The 16,669-nt window shown below is 36.6% G+C and overlaps 1 protein-coding gene across 1 annotated transcript in view; it reads left to right on the forward strand.

Annotated features, from left to right (window-relative positions):
• Sorcs3 (sortilin related VPS10 domain containing receptor 3) overlaps window positions 1-16,669 on the forward strand; it is a 415,789-nt gene that overhangs the window by 193,023 nt on the left and 206,097 nt on the right. The window contains exon 5 of the mRNA XM_069987921.1: window positions 5,454-5,527. Within this exon, the coding sequence (XP_069844022.1) occupies window positions 5,454-5,527 (74 nt within the window). The remainder of the gene's footprint in view (window positions 1-5,453; window positions 5,528-16,669) is intronic.

The following is a 16,669-nucleotide window of genomic DNA, read 5'->3' on the forward strand; positions in this document are numbered from 1 at the left end:
TTTTCATGGAGCCCGCCTGTTCTGATGATTCATTGAGGGCTTTTTCTGTATGTGTTGCTGCTAAATTTGCGTTCATTAAGAGACATGAACCCATGCTATGTAGTGGAAGGAGGGAAAGGAAGGAATGTGTTATGTTTTTGTGGCAATGTCCAGGGATGTTGTTTTATAGGGAGGAGGCATTATTAGGGAAGATATGGAGCAGAACATGGCCCAGCATATGTACCCTTGTAAAAAGAAAGACTGTTTTTAAGAATGTTTATTGCTTTGAAAACACATTTTTATGATCCATGAAACACATTGGGTTAAGCTATATAGGGCTTTATAAACACAATGTGGGGCAATGGGAAAAGAAGAATTAGCTACTACTTATAATCATTTCTGTGCTCTGCTGGTCTGTGGAAGAGCTTATATAGCTTTATCTAATTCTAGTTACTTCATGACTAATGAGGATTTTAATTCTTAGACTTTAAAAATCATTTTAAGAGATATATTAATAATGTACACTCCGGAAGCATACTAGTATGCTTCTGATTATAAGGTGTACATATATATATGTATGATATATAAAATGATATAAAATGAGCCTACAATTGAGAGATGACCACTGCTTAGTACTTTGACATATTACTTCCTAGTACATTTCAAGTTTTTGAATTAATGATATATCATATCTTTTCATAAAATCAAATAATCTTCTACAACTTACTAATCAATTTTACTATGAGCTCTATTTCCATTTGAATATTGAAGTTTTAATATTTTAATTACAAAAGTTACACATGCTTATTCTAATTATTTGTTGGTATTGGAGCCTGAACTCAGTTTTTAATTACTGCTGATACGTTACCACTTGAGTCACAACTCATAGATTTTTCTATCCAGATTGGGTCTGAACTACAAACCTCTGCTTTCAGCCGCTTGGGAAGCTAGGATTATAGGTATGAGCCACCGGTGCCTAGCCATAATAATTTTAAAATCTGCATGACCAAAGCAGAAATTGAAGAAATTATTTGTATTACTGCCATAGCATATATTGTATGGCAGTGTCATTGTATACATTTCTATATTCTACTAACTATGGCATTTTTAAATTTAAACTTAGTGTTTAGTTTAGTGCCTAGGGCATAGTGATGATTTAGCACATTTTCAGTGAATGAATGAATCCATGATTAAATGAAAAACTGAAGAAATGTGTGAATGAAGAGACTAAAGTTAAAGCTCATGGTAGAAGAATCTGACATTTTAGACTCAGCAACTTTCTATAGATTGAGAGACAAGGTAGCTAAACTCAGGCTCTTAATGAATTGGAGCCTGCTCTTTCTGTTCAACTGAATCTGCCTTTAGGCAGAGAATCCAATATAATTTTTTCTCCATCACTCAAACTGAAGAGCTGAAAAAGCAAAACCTGAGCCAAGAGAGGCTCAGGTTTTGGATGAAGGAATCAGCACCACTCATTCTTTCTGTGTTAGGAAGAGCACACCATGAGAGGAGTCATGTTCTCCCAAGAGTGGGCCCCAAAGTAGAAGGGTAGAAATAGAGCAGAGTAAGCGTAGAAATAGAACGGAGTTTTAGTGGATAAATATGTCCTGAGTGAGACTTTTAGAGACAACTGGTATAGGTAGGAGAGAAGATGGATGGTGATTTACAGATAGAAGAGACAGTAAAAACAATGGTACCCATATGGAAGAGCTTTTAGATGGAAAGAGGGAAATGATGGCAGTCTTTGGACAGAAGCAGGTAGACACTGTCTGTCTGTCCCTCTATCTGCCTAATACTTTTCCTAACCATCTGCCTACCTATCTATTTGTGATGTTTCTGTATATATGTGCATGCATACTTATCATGGAAGTGGAAAGAAAAGGATTTTTGAGAACTAGAATTGTTCCACCAGGAAGAACATTTTCATATATTTTATATCTCCAGTACTAAGTTTTCCATAGAGGTTTTAGGAAGCAGTTTAGTCTTCTTACCTGAGCAAGTATCCCAGGGACAAATGCTCAGACTGAAGGCAGAGTTTTCTAAATTCAATACAGAAGAGACTTTGGAGCCTTCCATAGGCCCCAAATCACACTTAGCCAGCTCTGATTCCAATCATAGCAAGCAAAGCCCTCCCATTTCTACAGATGGTGGCTCACGCCTGTAATCCTAGCTACTCAGGAGGCTGAGATCTGAGGATCGCGGTTCAAAGCCAGCCCGGGCAGGAGAGACCGTGAGACTCCTATCTCCAATAAACCACCAGAAAACCGGAAGTGGCGCTGTAGCTCAAGTGGTAGAGCGCTCGCCTTGAGCTGAAGAGCTGAGGGACAGCGCCCAGGCCCAGAGTTCAAGCCCCACGACCGACAAAAAAAAAAAAATTAAAAAAAAAAAAAAAAAAAAAAAAACCCAGAAAGAACTGCTTCAAACCCCAGATCCAGGCTAGACAAAACCCGGACAGAGAGTTTTGTCCCTACCCTCCATGGAAGTGATTGATCCTTCTATCAAGAATAATCCCGTAGGAAGGAAAGTATCCTTCCTTTTCTCAATTTCTAGAGTTTCAGTCTTGGCTTCATGTACCTCTTTGACATTGTATTGCTGTATGTATATTTTGAGGTCAGAGAAAGGCTACCTTTTTTGCTTCCTAAAGAATTAGATATGAAGCACAGAAAGATACTGCATGATCTCACTTACATCTTGAAATTTTAAAAGTTGGTCACATAGAGAGAAGTTGAGAGAAGGTGTTTACAAATAGAGGCATGAAGTAAAGGAGTGGTTAGAGGGTACACAATTTAGTTATGTAGCAAAATCAGCTATTGTGTCAGATTGTAGAGAACTATAACTGTAAAATAGGTATCATATATTGTGATCTTTTAAAGGAGTTGATTTCAAACTTATTTGGAAGAGACAAAAAATAAGTATATTGGGTGATGGACTTGCTCGTGAACATTATTAATCATTTCATAATGTAACACCAACACATTACTTTGTACTCCATAAGATGTAATCATTATTTTTCAGTTTAACATGAAACTAAACAGCTATATGTGTTTTTATGCACTATGAAATTCAATGATTTTAGAGTCTTTCAGTAGCGATTTAGAGTCTTGCAGTGATTGAGTTAGTGATTAAGGAGTGGTAGAGACTGTTGTGCCTGTTTTTCAATGTACAAAATTGGACAGGAATGGGAATCAGTACTTTTTATAGAGTGGATCCTAGTTTTCATAAACACTGTGAAACTGGAACACAGTAGTGTGTGATGGTACAACTTATGACCAGATAAATTAAGATTGATGCCCTGGATTTCCAGCTAGCTGTTGTACTTACCAAGAGATATCATCATCTATAAAATGGAAATGCTTAAGTATATTCTTGACTATACTTTCTCAATGATGTTGAGGATTATAAGAAATTCTGCCTTTCTCTACCTCCCTACCTCTGTCCGTGTCTGTGTCTCTATCTATATAAACAGATACATATATATGCATATATACCATCATAGAATGCACATACATGTGTATAAATATCTATGTATAGCTAACTTCATATGTGTAACTATATCTCTGTCCATCTGTCATTTACTAGATAAAAAAGTTTATTTACATGCTGCCAGACTTCACCAAATATTTACTGGATTAAACTGAAGTGGGTCTCAAACTTTCTGAGCCCCATAAGCTTTGAGACAATCAGAAGTTCATACACCAGTGTATCTCTCTGTGAGCTGTAACATTACACACTTAAGACTTTTCAAAAGGTCAAGTTATCTGCGTGGGGTTTGCTGAGAGTGTAGCACTGCAGTTGAGAGCAACTAGGGATGTTATTCTAGAAATGTACCTTACCTAGCCCTATTTCTATACACTTGAGTGTCATCTGTTTCTGGACTTCTCAGTTTACCTGCTTGTAAAAAAATTATGGGGAAAAATGTGGGAAAATTATCCTGACAGGCTAAGCACCAAGTGTATGGAAAGAGACTTGAGCTGGGCATCAGCGAACTAAAGTTATAGTTCCTTTGAACAAAACTTACCTAAGATTGAGCTTACTGGAGTAGGACATTGGCCTGCTTACCTGTTATGTGCCAGGTATGGTATAACTACTGAAACACAGAGATGAGTAAGGCATGATTATTGCCCCTCTTGTGGCTTACAACCTAGCAGTTAAAAGTCACTCTTGTATAGTCCCTTACAGGTTGCAGATCCAACCCTAATGTGATGAGACTCTATAAAGTAAGTGAATAGGGAATCAAGTCCACTAACTATGTAAAGTATTCTTCTTCATTTTTCCCAAGTGTTAGGGATCATCTGAAATTTTTTTCACTCTCTGAGCTGTTCTCCACTAGGAACTGCCTATTTTAATGTTCTCATTATCATCATTCCATGGCAGATAGTTCATGGAAATCTTATATGAATTTAAGGAATGCAAACACAATGAAATAACATAAAAATCTAAATGAGACAGCCATATAATTCCTTACTGAATGCTCAGTAACAACAAAAGATGTGAAAGAACTGAGATGTGTGGGCTGAACTATATAAAAGGTTTTTGTCAAAAGGGAGCCATAATTTGTGCTGGCCTTGCAAGGACCTATAAATTTTACTTAGATCTAAGAGTGGCCCATCTTGCCATCTTGTAAACACATAGGAATTTGAATGAGCCTGGTATTTATGGTGATGGTAAAGAGTTCCATTTCATATTGTCTATAATGTATCAAAGAGAGAAAGAGAAAAATGTCAAAGAGCACAATATTTTGCACATCATAATTGACTTACTCTCAGCTGATGAGCATTTTTATATGCATGTTTTACTATTCCTAGGAGCACAGAATCTCCCTCTTCTTCATCTTTATGTTCTTTTTTTTTTGGTCGTGGGGCTTGAACTCTGGGCCTGGGCGCTGTCCCCAAGCTCGTCAGCTCAAGACCAGCACTCTACCACTTGAGCTACAGTGCCACTTCTGGTTTTCTGGTGGTTTTATCGGAGATAAGAGTCTCACGGACTTTCCTGCCTGGGCTGGTTTTGAACCATGATCCTCAAATCTCAGCCTCCTGAGTAGCTAGGATCACAGGAGTGAGCTACCGGTGCCTGGAATCATCTTTATATTCTTCAGAGGGCCTTCAGTGTGAGAATTGTTGAAATACTTAATTTTGAAGTAAATAATTGCTCTAAGTGTAACTAGATACATTATGGAGTTTAAAGAAAACAGAAGACATTCTTTACTAAAGGACTTACCCCAAAAGGAGAAAGTGATGGCCACTGAAAATGGATTTATACTCAGCTCCAAAACCGCAGTTGATTAATCACCTACTTGGTCAACCATGAGAACTATAGCATTAGTCACATTCTTGCATTTTTACTTAGGTTAATTGGATGCTTATTTGGGTGTGTAATCACTGGATTGGAACGGTCCAGGGGGGAAGGATGATGCCCACACTCATGTTCACACATGGCTCTTGAGACTTATGTTTTTCTCCTTCAATGTTTTGCAGCTCTACAGCTCCATGGACTTTGGAAGACGGTGGCAACTCATGCATGAGCGCATCACACCCAATAGGTTTTACTGGTAAGCCCCATTTGCACACTAATCTTCTCCTTGACAAAAGTCTAAGTTACAAACATGTTTGAAAATATACACAAGGAACATATTCATATGTACTCAAGCAAATTGAATATGGTATGCTGTACACAAGGGAGAAGTAGTTCCTTTGAAGCAACTAAATTACAGTTCAACAAAATGATTACCAGCAAGCTAGAACATTTTGTTCAGAGCAGAGCAGGGTGAGATCAAGGGGACAAGGAAAAGATGCATGGAGAGAGGAAGGGTGGAGAATAGTCATAGTATTCAATGTACTTACGTGGAAATGGAACTTGGTAACTGGAGGGGTTGGATGGCAGTGGAGCAGATGGGGCACTATAATGGAAATGGTGACATTAACCAAGAAGGATTGTGCACATAAACTGGCATAGTGAATTGAAACCCCCTTGGCTAACTACTTAAAGATAACAAAAATAAATTTAATAATAGAAAAAATTATCAGAAAGAAGAATACCCTAGACAATAACAGACACCTCAGTACTTGAAGGGAACTGTGTTCTAACTGCTGCCCAAAGAGCAGTTCAAGAATCTGCATTAGCATCACCTGGGGATTTTCTAGAAATGCATAATCTCAGGTCACATTGGGATTCGTGGATTAGTTTATTAATTTATCACAATGCCTTGATAATTCCATGCACGGGAGAGTTCGAAAGACACTAGCTAGAGAAAGGTCATGAACAGATTCTCTTTTTTAAAATTAAGTTTTTTATTGTGAAAATATTGAACAAAGGGGCTACAGTTACATGAGCAAGGTAATGAGTACATTTCTTATCCAGCATTGTTGCCTCCTCCTTTATTTTTTCCCTACCATCCTTTCCCTCCCACCTCCTCAGCTATACCCCCCCTCCCACTCTGCCTAAATTGTAGTTTGTTTTTTGACACAGTGTTTTGTACATCTCATTGTTGCATTGTGTCAATTGGTATCCCTATTTAAACAATTTGTTTTTTCCCTTCCCCTCCCCAAATTATACCAACATCAAATAAAGTGAAAACTGGGGTTATACTGTGGGGGAGGAGCATACAAAGCAATAAAAAAAGCACTTGGTACCTTATAAATACATTAGAAACAATAGCAAGGAAGAAAAGAACACTTGTGTCCCTATCTTGGAGTTCATTTCGCTTAACACCATCTTATCCGAACTTTTCTGCTTGACTCAGACATATGCTAGTTATTGCAAATAAGGAAAACCATGGGACCTATGTTTCTTTGGGCCTGACTTACTTCACTTAATATAATTTTTTCCAAGTCTTTCTATTTCCTTAACAAACGGGGCAATGTCATTCTTTCTGATGGAGGCATAGAATTCCATTGTGTATTTATACCACATTTTCTTGATCCATTCATCTACTGAGGGGCATCTGGATTGGTTTCATATCTTAGCTACGGTAAATAATGTTGTGATAAACATAGTTGTGCTGGTAGCTTTAGTACGGTCTTGTTTGTTATCATTTGGGTAAATGCTCAAAAGTGAGATTGCTGGGACATAGGTAGCTCTATGTGGAGTCTTTTGAGGAACCTTCATGCTGCTTTCCAAAGTGGTTGAACAAGTTTACACTCTCACCAACAATGCAGTAGGGTTTCCTTCTGGCCACATCTCCTCCAGCATCTGTTGTCATTAGAGTTCTTGATTGTAGCCATTCTAACTGGGGTGAGGTGGAATCTCAATGTTGTTTTGATTTCCATTTCTTTTATGGCTACAGAGGTTGAGCATGTCTTCATGTGTCTATTGGCCATTCTTATTTTCTTTTCAGAGAAGTTTCTCTTTAAGTCTTTAGCCCACTTATTTATTGGGCAGCTGTTTCTTTGAGGATTTGTTGTTGGGGGATTTAATTTTTTGAGTTCCAAGTATATTTTAGATATGAGACCCTTGTCCATTTTATGGCTAGTGAAGATCTTCTTCCAATCCATGGGTTCTCTTAACTACATACATACTTTTAACTACATACATACCTTAACTACATACTTTCTTTTTTTGAAAAATGTACATTTTATGAGTCTATTTTATAAAGCAATGTTTCCTAAAATGTAGTATGCAGAAGGAATTGTTCCAAAAGTCACTTTTTTTCAGAGTGGTTTGTGTGGTCAAATAAACTGAGCTCATGATTATTAAGTTCTACATTCCTGGAGATTCATGATTCTTTTCAGAACACTAGAGGAGCTCAGAAGGAAGAAATGTGACTCACCCAGAGTCACCTATACCCCAAATTATTTTTCATGCCTGATCCTTTTCTTACACCACACCTGGTAAATTCTTCATAACTATCTCTATAGTACATTTTAAAAATACTTTTTCTAAGATGCGATCTAAGTTTTAATGAAAAAATCACTAGATCTTCCTCCTAATCAGTACATTTTTGTTATTATTTGATATCTCTTTACTCATTCATACTGTTTTATTGTGGCCTTGATTTTAACAAATTCAGCATATATTTGCCTTATTCACCAATCTGTCATAATATGAAAATGATGCTGGTATATATCTTGCTTTCATTCCAGCAGAGTTGATAGGTGATAAATAAATAAATATGAGAAAGTATACCCTAAAGTATAGAATAGTCTTACTTAATTTAAAAATCTATAGTATTTGAAAGTAATACCTATTCATATCTCTTTTTAAATATCATATTTCAAATTCCTTAAAAACTCACGTGGTAACCATTTATGCTTTGCACTACTTAGGAGCATTTACCTTAACCTTGTACACTTACATATGCACTCTAACTTCTGTGCAAGTAGTACCTTCCCTGGGTCACCTCTGAATCTATAAAACTCTGTCAAGAATTAAAGATAAATGGCTAAGCATACTCTGAAAACCAGCTCCCTCACACAGTTCAGATGGATGGGGCTATGGCTCTTGAGTTGCCACCTGCTCTATTCTCTTCCAGCCCAGGTGTCATTTCATCCACAACTCTTACTTTTTTCCATACAAAAAGGTTTAATTTTGTTGGTTTTATTTAAAATTATACTGACATTTCTAACAAGCACAATAAAAAACCCCGAAATGAATAATAGTTTTAGACATGAAGGAAATAAAATCAATTGTCATTGCTTTTAGATGATTATAAGTGACATATGGAAACTTCTCTTTTTTAATATATTTTCATTGTAAAGATACTTGACAAATGTGTTACAGTTACATGAGTAAGGTAATGAGTACATTTCCTGTCTAGCATTGTTACTCCCTCCTTTGTTTTTCCCCTATCATCCCTTCCCTCCTCCCCTCCCCAACTCTTCCCTCCCTAGCGCCTGAAGTTGTAAATTTCATTTTCAAGGTAGTGTCATTCTTACAATGGGTCAACTTGTATACTTATTTCAGCATTTTGTTACTTCCCCTGCCCTCCCCAAAATAGAAAAATGTATATACAAAATGCAGGGCACTGGAATCAAAGTGAAAACAAGGGTTATACCACGGGGAAAGAACATATAAAAGAAACAAAAAAATCTTATAGCACATTATAAATACTTTAAAAACAACAGCAATAAAAATAAAACTTCTTGTGTCCCTATCTTGGGGTTCATTACACTTAGCATCATCTTGTATGATCATACTTATATAGCTTTTGACCTTTTCTGCTTGTCCTAGACATATACTACTTATTGAAAATAAGGGAAACCATGGGACCTATGTTTCTTTGGGCCTGGCTTACTTCACTTAATATAATTTTTTCCAAATCTTTCTATTTCCTAACAAATGGGTTGGTATTATTCTTTCAGATGGAGGCATAGAATTCATATATTATATATATGTATATATATATAATGCATTACATTTTCTTGATCTTTTCATCTACTGAGGGGCATCCGGGTTGGCTCCATATCTTAGCCATGGTGAATAATGCTGCGATAAATATAGTTGTGCTGGTAGCTTTAGTATAGCCTTGTTTGTGATCGTTTGGGTAAATGCCCAAAAATGAGATTTCTGGGTCATAGGGGAGCTCTATGTGGAGTCTTTTGAGGAACTTCCATACTGCTTTCCAAAGTGGTTGAACAAATTTACACTCCCACCAACAATGCAGTAGGGTTCCCCTCCAGCATCTGTTGTTATTAGATTTCTTGATTATAGCCATTCTAACTGGGGTAAGGTAGAATCTCACAACTCTTGTTCCCATTATTTGGTTTGTCTTTGGAACTGTTAGGTTTTTCCATAGACTAAGACACACAAAAAAATTCTTGTTTCTCTGATATTCCAGCTGTGTAATCACAACATTTGCTTAGCTGAGACGGACCAATTTCTCAGTATGTCATTGCTCAGGACTCCCTCCAAAAAAATAATTCAAAAGAGTCTTCTGCTGTCAAGATAGCAAGGCACTTGGCCAATGAGAAAGTCAAGTTGATGGTGAAGGAAAGCACAGTAGACCATATGAGCCGTGTCATCATTTCTGAAGGAAATTAACTTAAATGGATGAAGCAGCCTTTTCCTATCTTTTGCAAAAAGCAGGATGAGAATGCTCCAGCTTCTGGCTCCCTCCACCTCCTCCTTTTGTGTAACAGAAAGAGCAAATCCCTGGGTCCTGATCATTGTATTTTGTCTCTCCTACACTCTGCTTCTTTCATGCATGCCTCCATGGGGAAATATAAAAGTTACTGCCCATGCCAGCTAGCCAAGTGGTAGCTGAACATTTCATTTTTGTAATTATCACTTCTCTGTTTCTGAGACTTAATTGCTGTGATTATTCTTTTAAGTGTCATAGAAGTCACAGAGGAAGAGCCCATTTTGTACATTCTGTTTTTTTTCCAAAGACAAAATCTAAGGTTGTCTGAAGATCTTAACCATTTATGTGGAGACAAGGTTTGTATGTGTGAGGAGTACATTTTATATTCTCTTGAGAAAATTCAAAGTATGCATTTATCTGGATGTAGATACAACCTTGGTCTTGGTGAACTTGTCCATTTAGGAAAAAAAACATGGTGTGTGTGTGTGTGTGTGTGTGTGTGTGTGTGAGAGAGAGAGAGAGAGAGAGAGAGAGAGAGAGAGAGAGAGAGAGAGAGAGAGAGAGAGAGAGAGAGAGAGCACATCAGTACTAGAGCTTGAAGTCAGGGCCTGGACACTATCCTTTAGCTTTTTCAGTCAAAGCTGGCACTCTACCACTTGAGTCACAGCTCCACTTCTGGCTTTTCGTGGTTTAATTGGAAATAAGAATCTCATGGACTTTTCCTGCCTAGGCTGATTTCCAACCATGGTCCTCAAATTTTCTAGTTTCTAGGATTATAGATGTAAGCCACAGGAACCCAGCATGTTTTTGTTTTCTTTTAGTTGCATAAAGTTTTTGAAGGGGTCAGATATGATCAAGATTAAGTGGACATTATGTAGTTTTATTCTCCCATTTCATACATTTAATTTGTAAACTGTAAGTCTTTAGGCAATCTACTTAAATAATGCAAGTATTGTATGCATTTTGTGTCTATTGGCTGTCCTTAAGAGAATGACCCATAAATAATTTATTTTGCTGGGGCAAAACAACAAGGCTGGGTACCTATGGGTCTCTGATAACATGTGAGTCCTGCCAAGAATCCACCAACTATACCAACCTTACTATCGTTACTCTTACAAGGAATGAGGAAACATTCTAAAACCCTATCTTTAGGAAATGTGTTGCATAGAATTGAGAATTGAAGTCTCTGCTGTACTTACAGTTAACCTGTGCACTGCTGATTACTGGAGATGGTGTTCCTTAATTCCTGGCAACCTGTTGCTGAGGCTGAATGGGATCTGAAGTTCTATTACCAAACCTGAAAGCCAGCCATACCTACCTATTATACTAAGTGAAACTCATTTAGTTTGGTGAAGTTTCCTTGTCTTGTTTTATTTTATTTTATCTTATATTTTGATCATAAAATTGCATTTTCTAAGAATACCATTGATTGTGAACATGCACATGTGTATACACATATTTACTTAAGACATTAGAATCTTCTTTTCTGCCCAAGACACTTACCATGACCAGGTAGCAGCTGTGGGTGTAGGGAAAAGAAGCAGGAGGTGAAAACAGGAAATGATTACCTTGAGGTAATGTGTCTGGAGGGAATGAATGCTCTTGCCCTTCTTACTGAACTGGAGGTCTGTAGATCTCAATTGTTCTGGAATATAGCTTTCATTTTCCTTCAAAATGTTCAAGCCAGGACCTCATTTTTTACTCTAGATTATAGTTTCTGAATAACCAACTGTCAAATCATCCTTGGTCTATTAATGCATTATCCATGGCAGAGAATAAGTTAAGGAAAAGGAAAATGGCTTGAGATTACTTCCTGAAAAATCAAGATCTTTTCAAACAAAGTTAATGTTATAGTTGAGTTTCCAAAGCTGCCACTAAATGTGCATCCATAATTTTACAAACATAGTCATTTACAATTGCAAGTAATGGGATTTAGGCATCGACCTAATATAAGGGATCTGATTTAGAGGCCTTTTGCAAACCAGGGTATGCCGCAAATAATATTTAATTCGACTCTCCCTTACATATTTTAAATGGTGCAGCAATTTAAAAATACATTACATTCAAAATAATATATGCAAGGTCAGGAGGGGAGATAATGAAAGCTCAGCTTAGAAGCAGAGATCAGGTTTTACTTTGCTGATGGGGACTACCCATGCTTGTAAGACTAGTCTAATCCTGGCTGGACAATAGCTGAGCAAAATGCTATATTCAGATGCTTCATGCATGGTAGTTAACCTGTGCCATTGTAGAATGCTTAACTCTTGGGATAAATTGAAGATATGCTGGATTCATGTGATTATGCGAATGCAATTTCTGGGATGTAGAGGAAATAAGGAGGCACATTTACTGACTTGTACTGTGAAGAAAAGGGGACTTATTTGAACCCTCCCTTAGAAAATCTGAAAATACTGGTATGTGTTAAACATGGAACTCAAAGACAGCCAGATTCCCTCATCTCATTCAATGCTGCAAAAATTCCAAGATCCACATGGAAGTGCCATCTCCTCCTTTTCCCCTTGCTTTGAAAACCAGCAGACACATGTCAGCTTTCTATTTCTTTGTGACACTGAGCTGATTATTCAGAGTTCAGGAGAAATACTCATTCTGCTTAGAGACGGTAGAAACCACCCATATTAAACTTTCCAAGGGGAACAAATAGGATCGTTCTCTCAGTGATTGAGGCTTGGCCCATATTATTTGTTCTATGAGGGCAGACAGGGAAGTCTACATTAGAGCAGTGATGTTGACCACTGTGTTCTTTCTGGAATCCTGAACAGTAGCATTTCCAATTTCCAGTGCTTTCAAGCTACCTGCAGAAGTGGGCATAATGATTTTTCTTTGTTTTTTGTTTTAATTAGTAATTTTTTATTGTGAAAATACCATTCAGAGGGGTTACAATTACATGAGCAAGGTAATGGGTACATTTCTTATCAAGCATTGTTGCTTTCTCCTTAGTTTCCCCTTCCTATCCCTGCCCTCCCAGCTCTCCCCACCCCCTCTCCTGCCAACGTTGTAAAGTTCGTTTTTCGACATAATGACTTGTACATCTCATGGTTACAATGGCTCCACCTGTATCCCTATTTAAACAATTTGTTTTTTCCCTTCCCCTCCCCAAATTATACCAACTTCAAATACAGTAAAAACAGGGGTTAAACCGTGGGGAACGGACATACAAAGCAACAACAACAACAAAAAATCTTATAAATATGTTAGAAACAATAGCAAGAAAGAAAAACCATTTGAGTCCTTATCTTGGGGTTCATCCACTTATCTTGCTTAGCAGTCTCCTGAGTAGGGAATGTAAGAATTGCAGGATAAAGAAGAGGCTTAAGAGGAGCTGAGAAGCTCAAGGATAAACATCATAAACAGAAGGCTTGGATACTGCTTCAAATGCAGGTTGAAGGCAGGAGGAACTACCCTTCTTCCCACTATGGAAAGCTGTGGATGTTCTACACCAGCTTGGTCTAGGGCTGTGCATTAATGTGTTCACGTAGCCCTCACAAAATGCTACAGATCAGAAGGTTTAAACAATGTACATGTATCCCTGCAGTGTTCCTAAAAACTGGGCATCTGAGATCAAAATGCCAAAAGAGCTGTATTTTTTTTTGGTGGGGGCTTTTTTTTCCAGATTGTAAAAGACCACCTTCTTCCTGTGTGCTGACAGAGTAGCGAGCAAGGGCAAGCTCACTGGTACCTCGTAACCCTGTGTTCAACGCCCTGTCCTAATCAAAACCTAATAATCTCTCAAAGTGTCACCCATGAATTCTGTCACATCTTAGGGGAAGCTTCAGGAATATTTATTTGGAGACCATAACAATTCAGTCCATAACAAGATGTAAAACAGCAAGTAAATTGGGAAGGAATGTCAATTTTCTAGAGAAACAAGCATCAGGAAGCAACTTGGGGCAGGAAGAGCTACAGTGTGAGGGAGAAGATGGAGATGGACAGGCAATATTAGGACTACAGAAATAAGTTTTGAAAGAAACAAATGTACTTTTTCTCCCCTGGTTGTAAATGATATAACCTATGGTAGACATTCAAGGGAAGGAAGAAAAACAAAAAGGGAAATGATCACCTATAATTTCACTGCCCCCAAATATCTCTTGTGGAAAAGCAGTAAAATATTTTTTCAGGTCTCAATTTCCCTACATTGTAGTATAACTGTAAAAATATATTTAAATTTTGTATCACTGTTGTTTTCATGCTGCTGTTTATAATACTTTGTGTCTGGTTAAAATGAAATTAATCATTTTCTCATGCCATTTCTAAATAAATTTAAAGCTTGAATGATATTCTAATTGATGGCTGCCCATTAGTTTAATCATTCTTTTATTATTGGACATGGATGTACTTCTAAAGTTTTACTATTAAACAAAGCCTTCTAATGCTGCTTTGAAATCCTTTATTTTTTGTCCAAGATCTGATTATTATACTTTTTAGGGATAGGCTATTAAAGCAACATATAAATATTATGCTACATTATCACATAGAAAAGTTTATACAAGTTTCCAGTCTAACTAAAATATCATTTCATTCTATCTCATAAAAAGCAATATAATTTAATATGCAAATGACTGTCTTTGTTTAGATTTGCATCTCTTATCAAACCAGTGAATTTGCAAGTGTTTTCCTATATTAATTTACCTATGTATTTCTTTTATGTGACCATCTGTTTTTAGTTCTTTTCTTATCTTCTAAATTTTATTGTAAAGGCAATATACAGAGGATTTACAGTTACATAAGTCAGGTATTGAATATATTTCCTTTGGAACTGTGTCTTTCCCTCCCTCCTGACTTCTTTCCCCCTCAAGTTGTGAAGTTCATTTCCAATATAGGGTCTACTGGGATTCATTGCTGAATTGGCTCACCATTTCTGTGCTTTATTATTTTTTTTCTCAGTGTTGTTCCAGGTTTATTCTTCATTTTTTAAAATTACATCCTGATCTTAACTTACTTTTTGCTTTAAAAACTCATGTTCTCAAATCTTTTTATGTTTTCTATCTTAATGTTATTGTATTATTTATAAAAAATTCCTTTAAACTAGAATCATATACATATTGCCTAAGGCTTTTTATTTGCATAGCTGCTTATCTAAATGGTACAGGCTGTGTATTAGATACATATTTATGATACAATATACTGCTTTAGAAGTCATATTAATAGTTGTTTCTTCCTATGACTACATAATAATTTAACAATTTAAAAATTTAATGTTTTCCCATATTGATGGATATTTTTAAGATATATTTTGGAAAGCAAAATAGTGTGATGAACATCTTTATCTTACTATTGTGACCACATATATACCTTTTTCCCTCTGAGCTTTCCTCTAAGGGAAACTGATCAGCTGTTAGGGAGTCAAGACTGGTGGCATTTTTTGTCTGTGATCTGTGACCAGACCACATTTCATTTAATTATCATCTAAAATGCATTTAGTATCTGGCTGGGAAGTTTCTTTTCTTACACAGCACCATGACACAAGAATAGGGCCATCTTTCTTCAAATTATAGCTTACATATTTACTTACACAAACACATTTGGGTTCAGCATGTCATGTTCCAGAATCTGCCATTTCTCCTCACTAATGCAACTGATTAGAATTGCAACAAAGCTATCACTTCCTTTGAAGAGAACCAAGTCCTTTTTTCAAAATCATCTCTTCAATTTAGGTCATTTAATTTGTCGTTCCATTCTATTTCTGAGTAAAGTGGTAGAGATTTTTTCATCTTGGTCCTATATATTTCAACGTCAGTAGGGATTTATTTTGCCTTGTGTGCTATTGTAAATAAAGGTATTTTTAAGTTTTTATTTTATTATAAAGGCAATGTACAGTGGGGTTACAGTAATGAGTACATTTCTTGTTGAACAATGTGGGCTTTCTATTTATCTTGCTAGCTATGTCCTTTACCATGCAGAAGCTCTGCAGTTTACTACAATCCTGTTTATCCAGCCTTTTTTGATTTGTTGTGTTTCTGGATCTTTATTTCGGAAGTTTCAACATATGCCAAGGAGCCCTAGTATATCCCCTATCCCTTCCTGTAATATTATATGCTCTTACCTTGAGGTCTTTGATCCATTCAGGGTTGATTCTGGTACAGGGTGATATATAAGGATCTAACCTCAGTTTTCTACATGTGTGTAGCCAAGTCTGCCAGCACCATTTGTTTAAGAGGCTTTCTTCCATCTGATGATTGTGGCTCCTTTATCAAAGATTAGATGGCCATAGGTCTGTGGGATCATATCTGGATCTTCAGTTCTATTCCATTGGTCCTCAGGTATAACTCTGGCTTTATAATAAAGTTTGAAGTTTGGTATTGATATTCTTCTAACACTGTTTATACTGCTAAAGATTGTTTTTGCTCTTTAGGGTCTTCTAGTATTTCATATGAATTTTTGGATTGCTTCTTCCATTTCATTAAAGAATGTTTGTGGGATCTTGATGGGTATTGCATAGAATCTGTAGATAGCTTTTAGCAATATTGCCATTTTCATGATGTTAATCCTCCCAATCCAAGAGCATGGGAGGTTTTTCCACTTCTTTAAATCTATTTTAATTTCCTTTTTCAGATTTTTAAAGTTTTCATCATGGAGGCCCTTTACTTTTTAAATTAATTGATTAGTTAATTACTAAGGTTTTTTGAGGCTATTACAATTGGAGTTGCTGTTCTGATT

Source organism: Dipodomys merriami, unplaced genomic scaffold, assembly GCF_024711535.1.
Source record: "Dipodomys merriami isolate MVZ:Mamm:240054 unplaced genomic scaffold, mDipMer1.0.p SCAF_35, whole genome shotgun sequence".
NCBI classification, from domain to species: Eukaryota; Metazoa; Chordata; class Mammalia; order Rodentia; family Heteromyidae; genus Dipodomys; species Dipodomys merriami.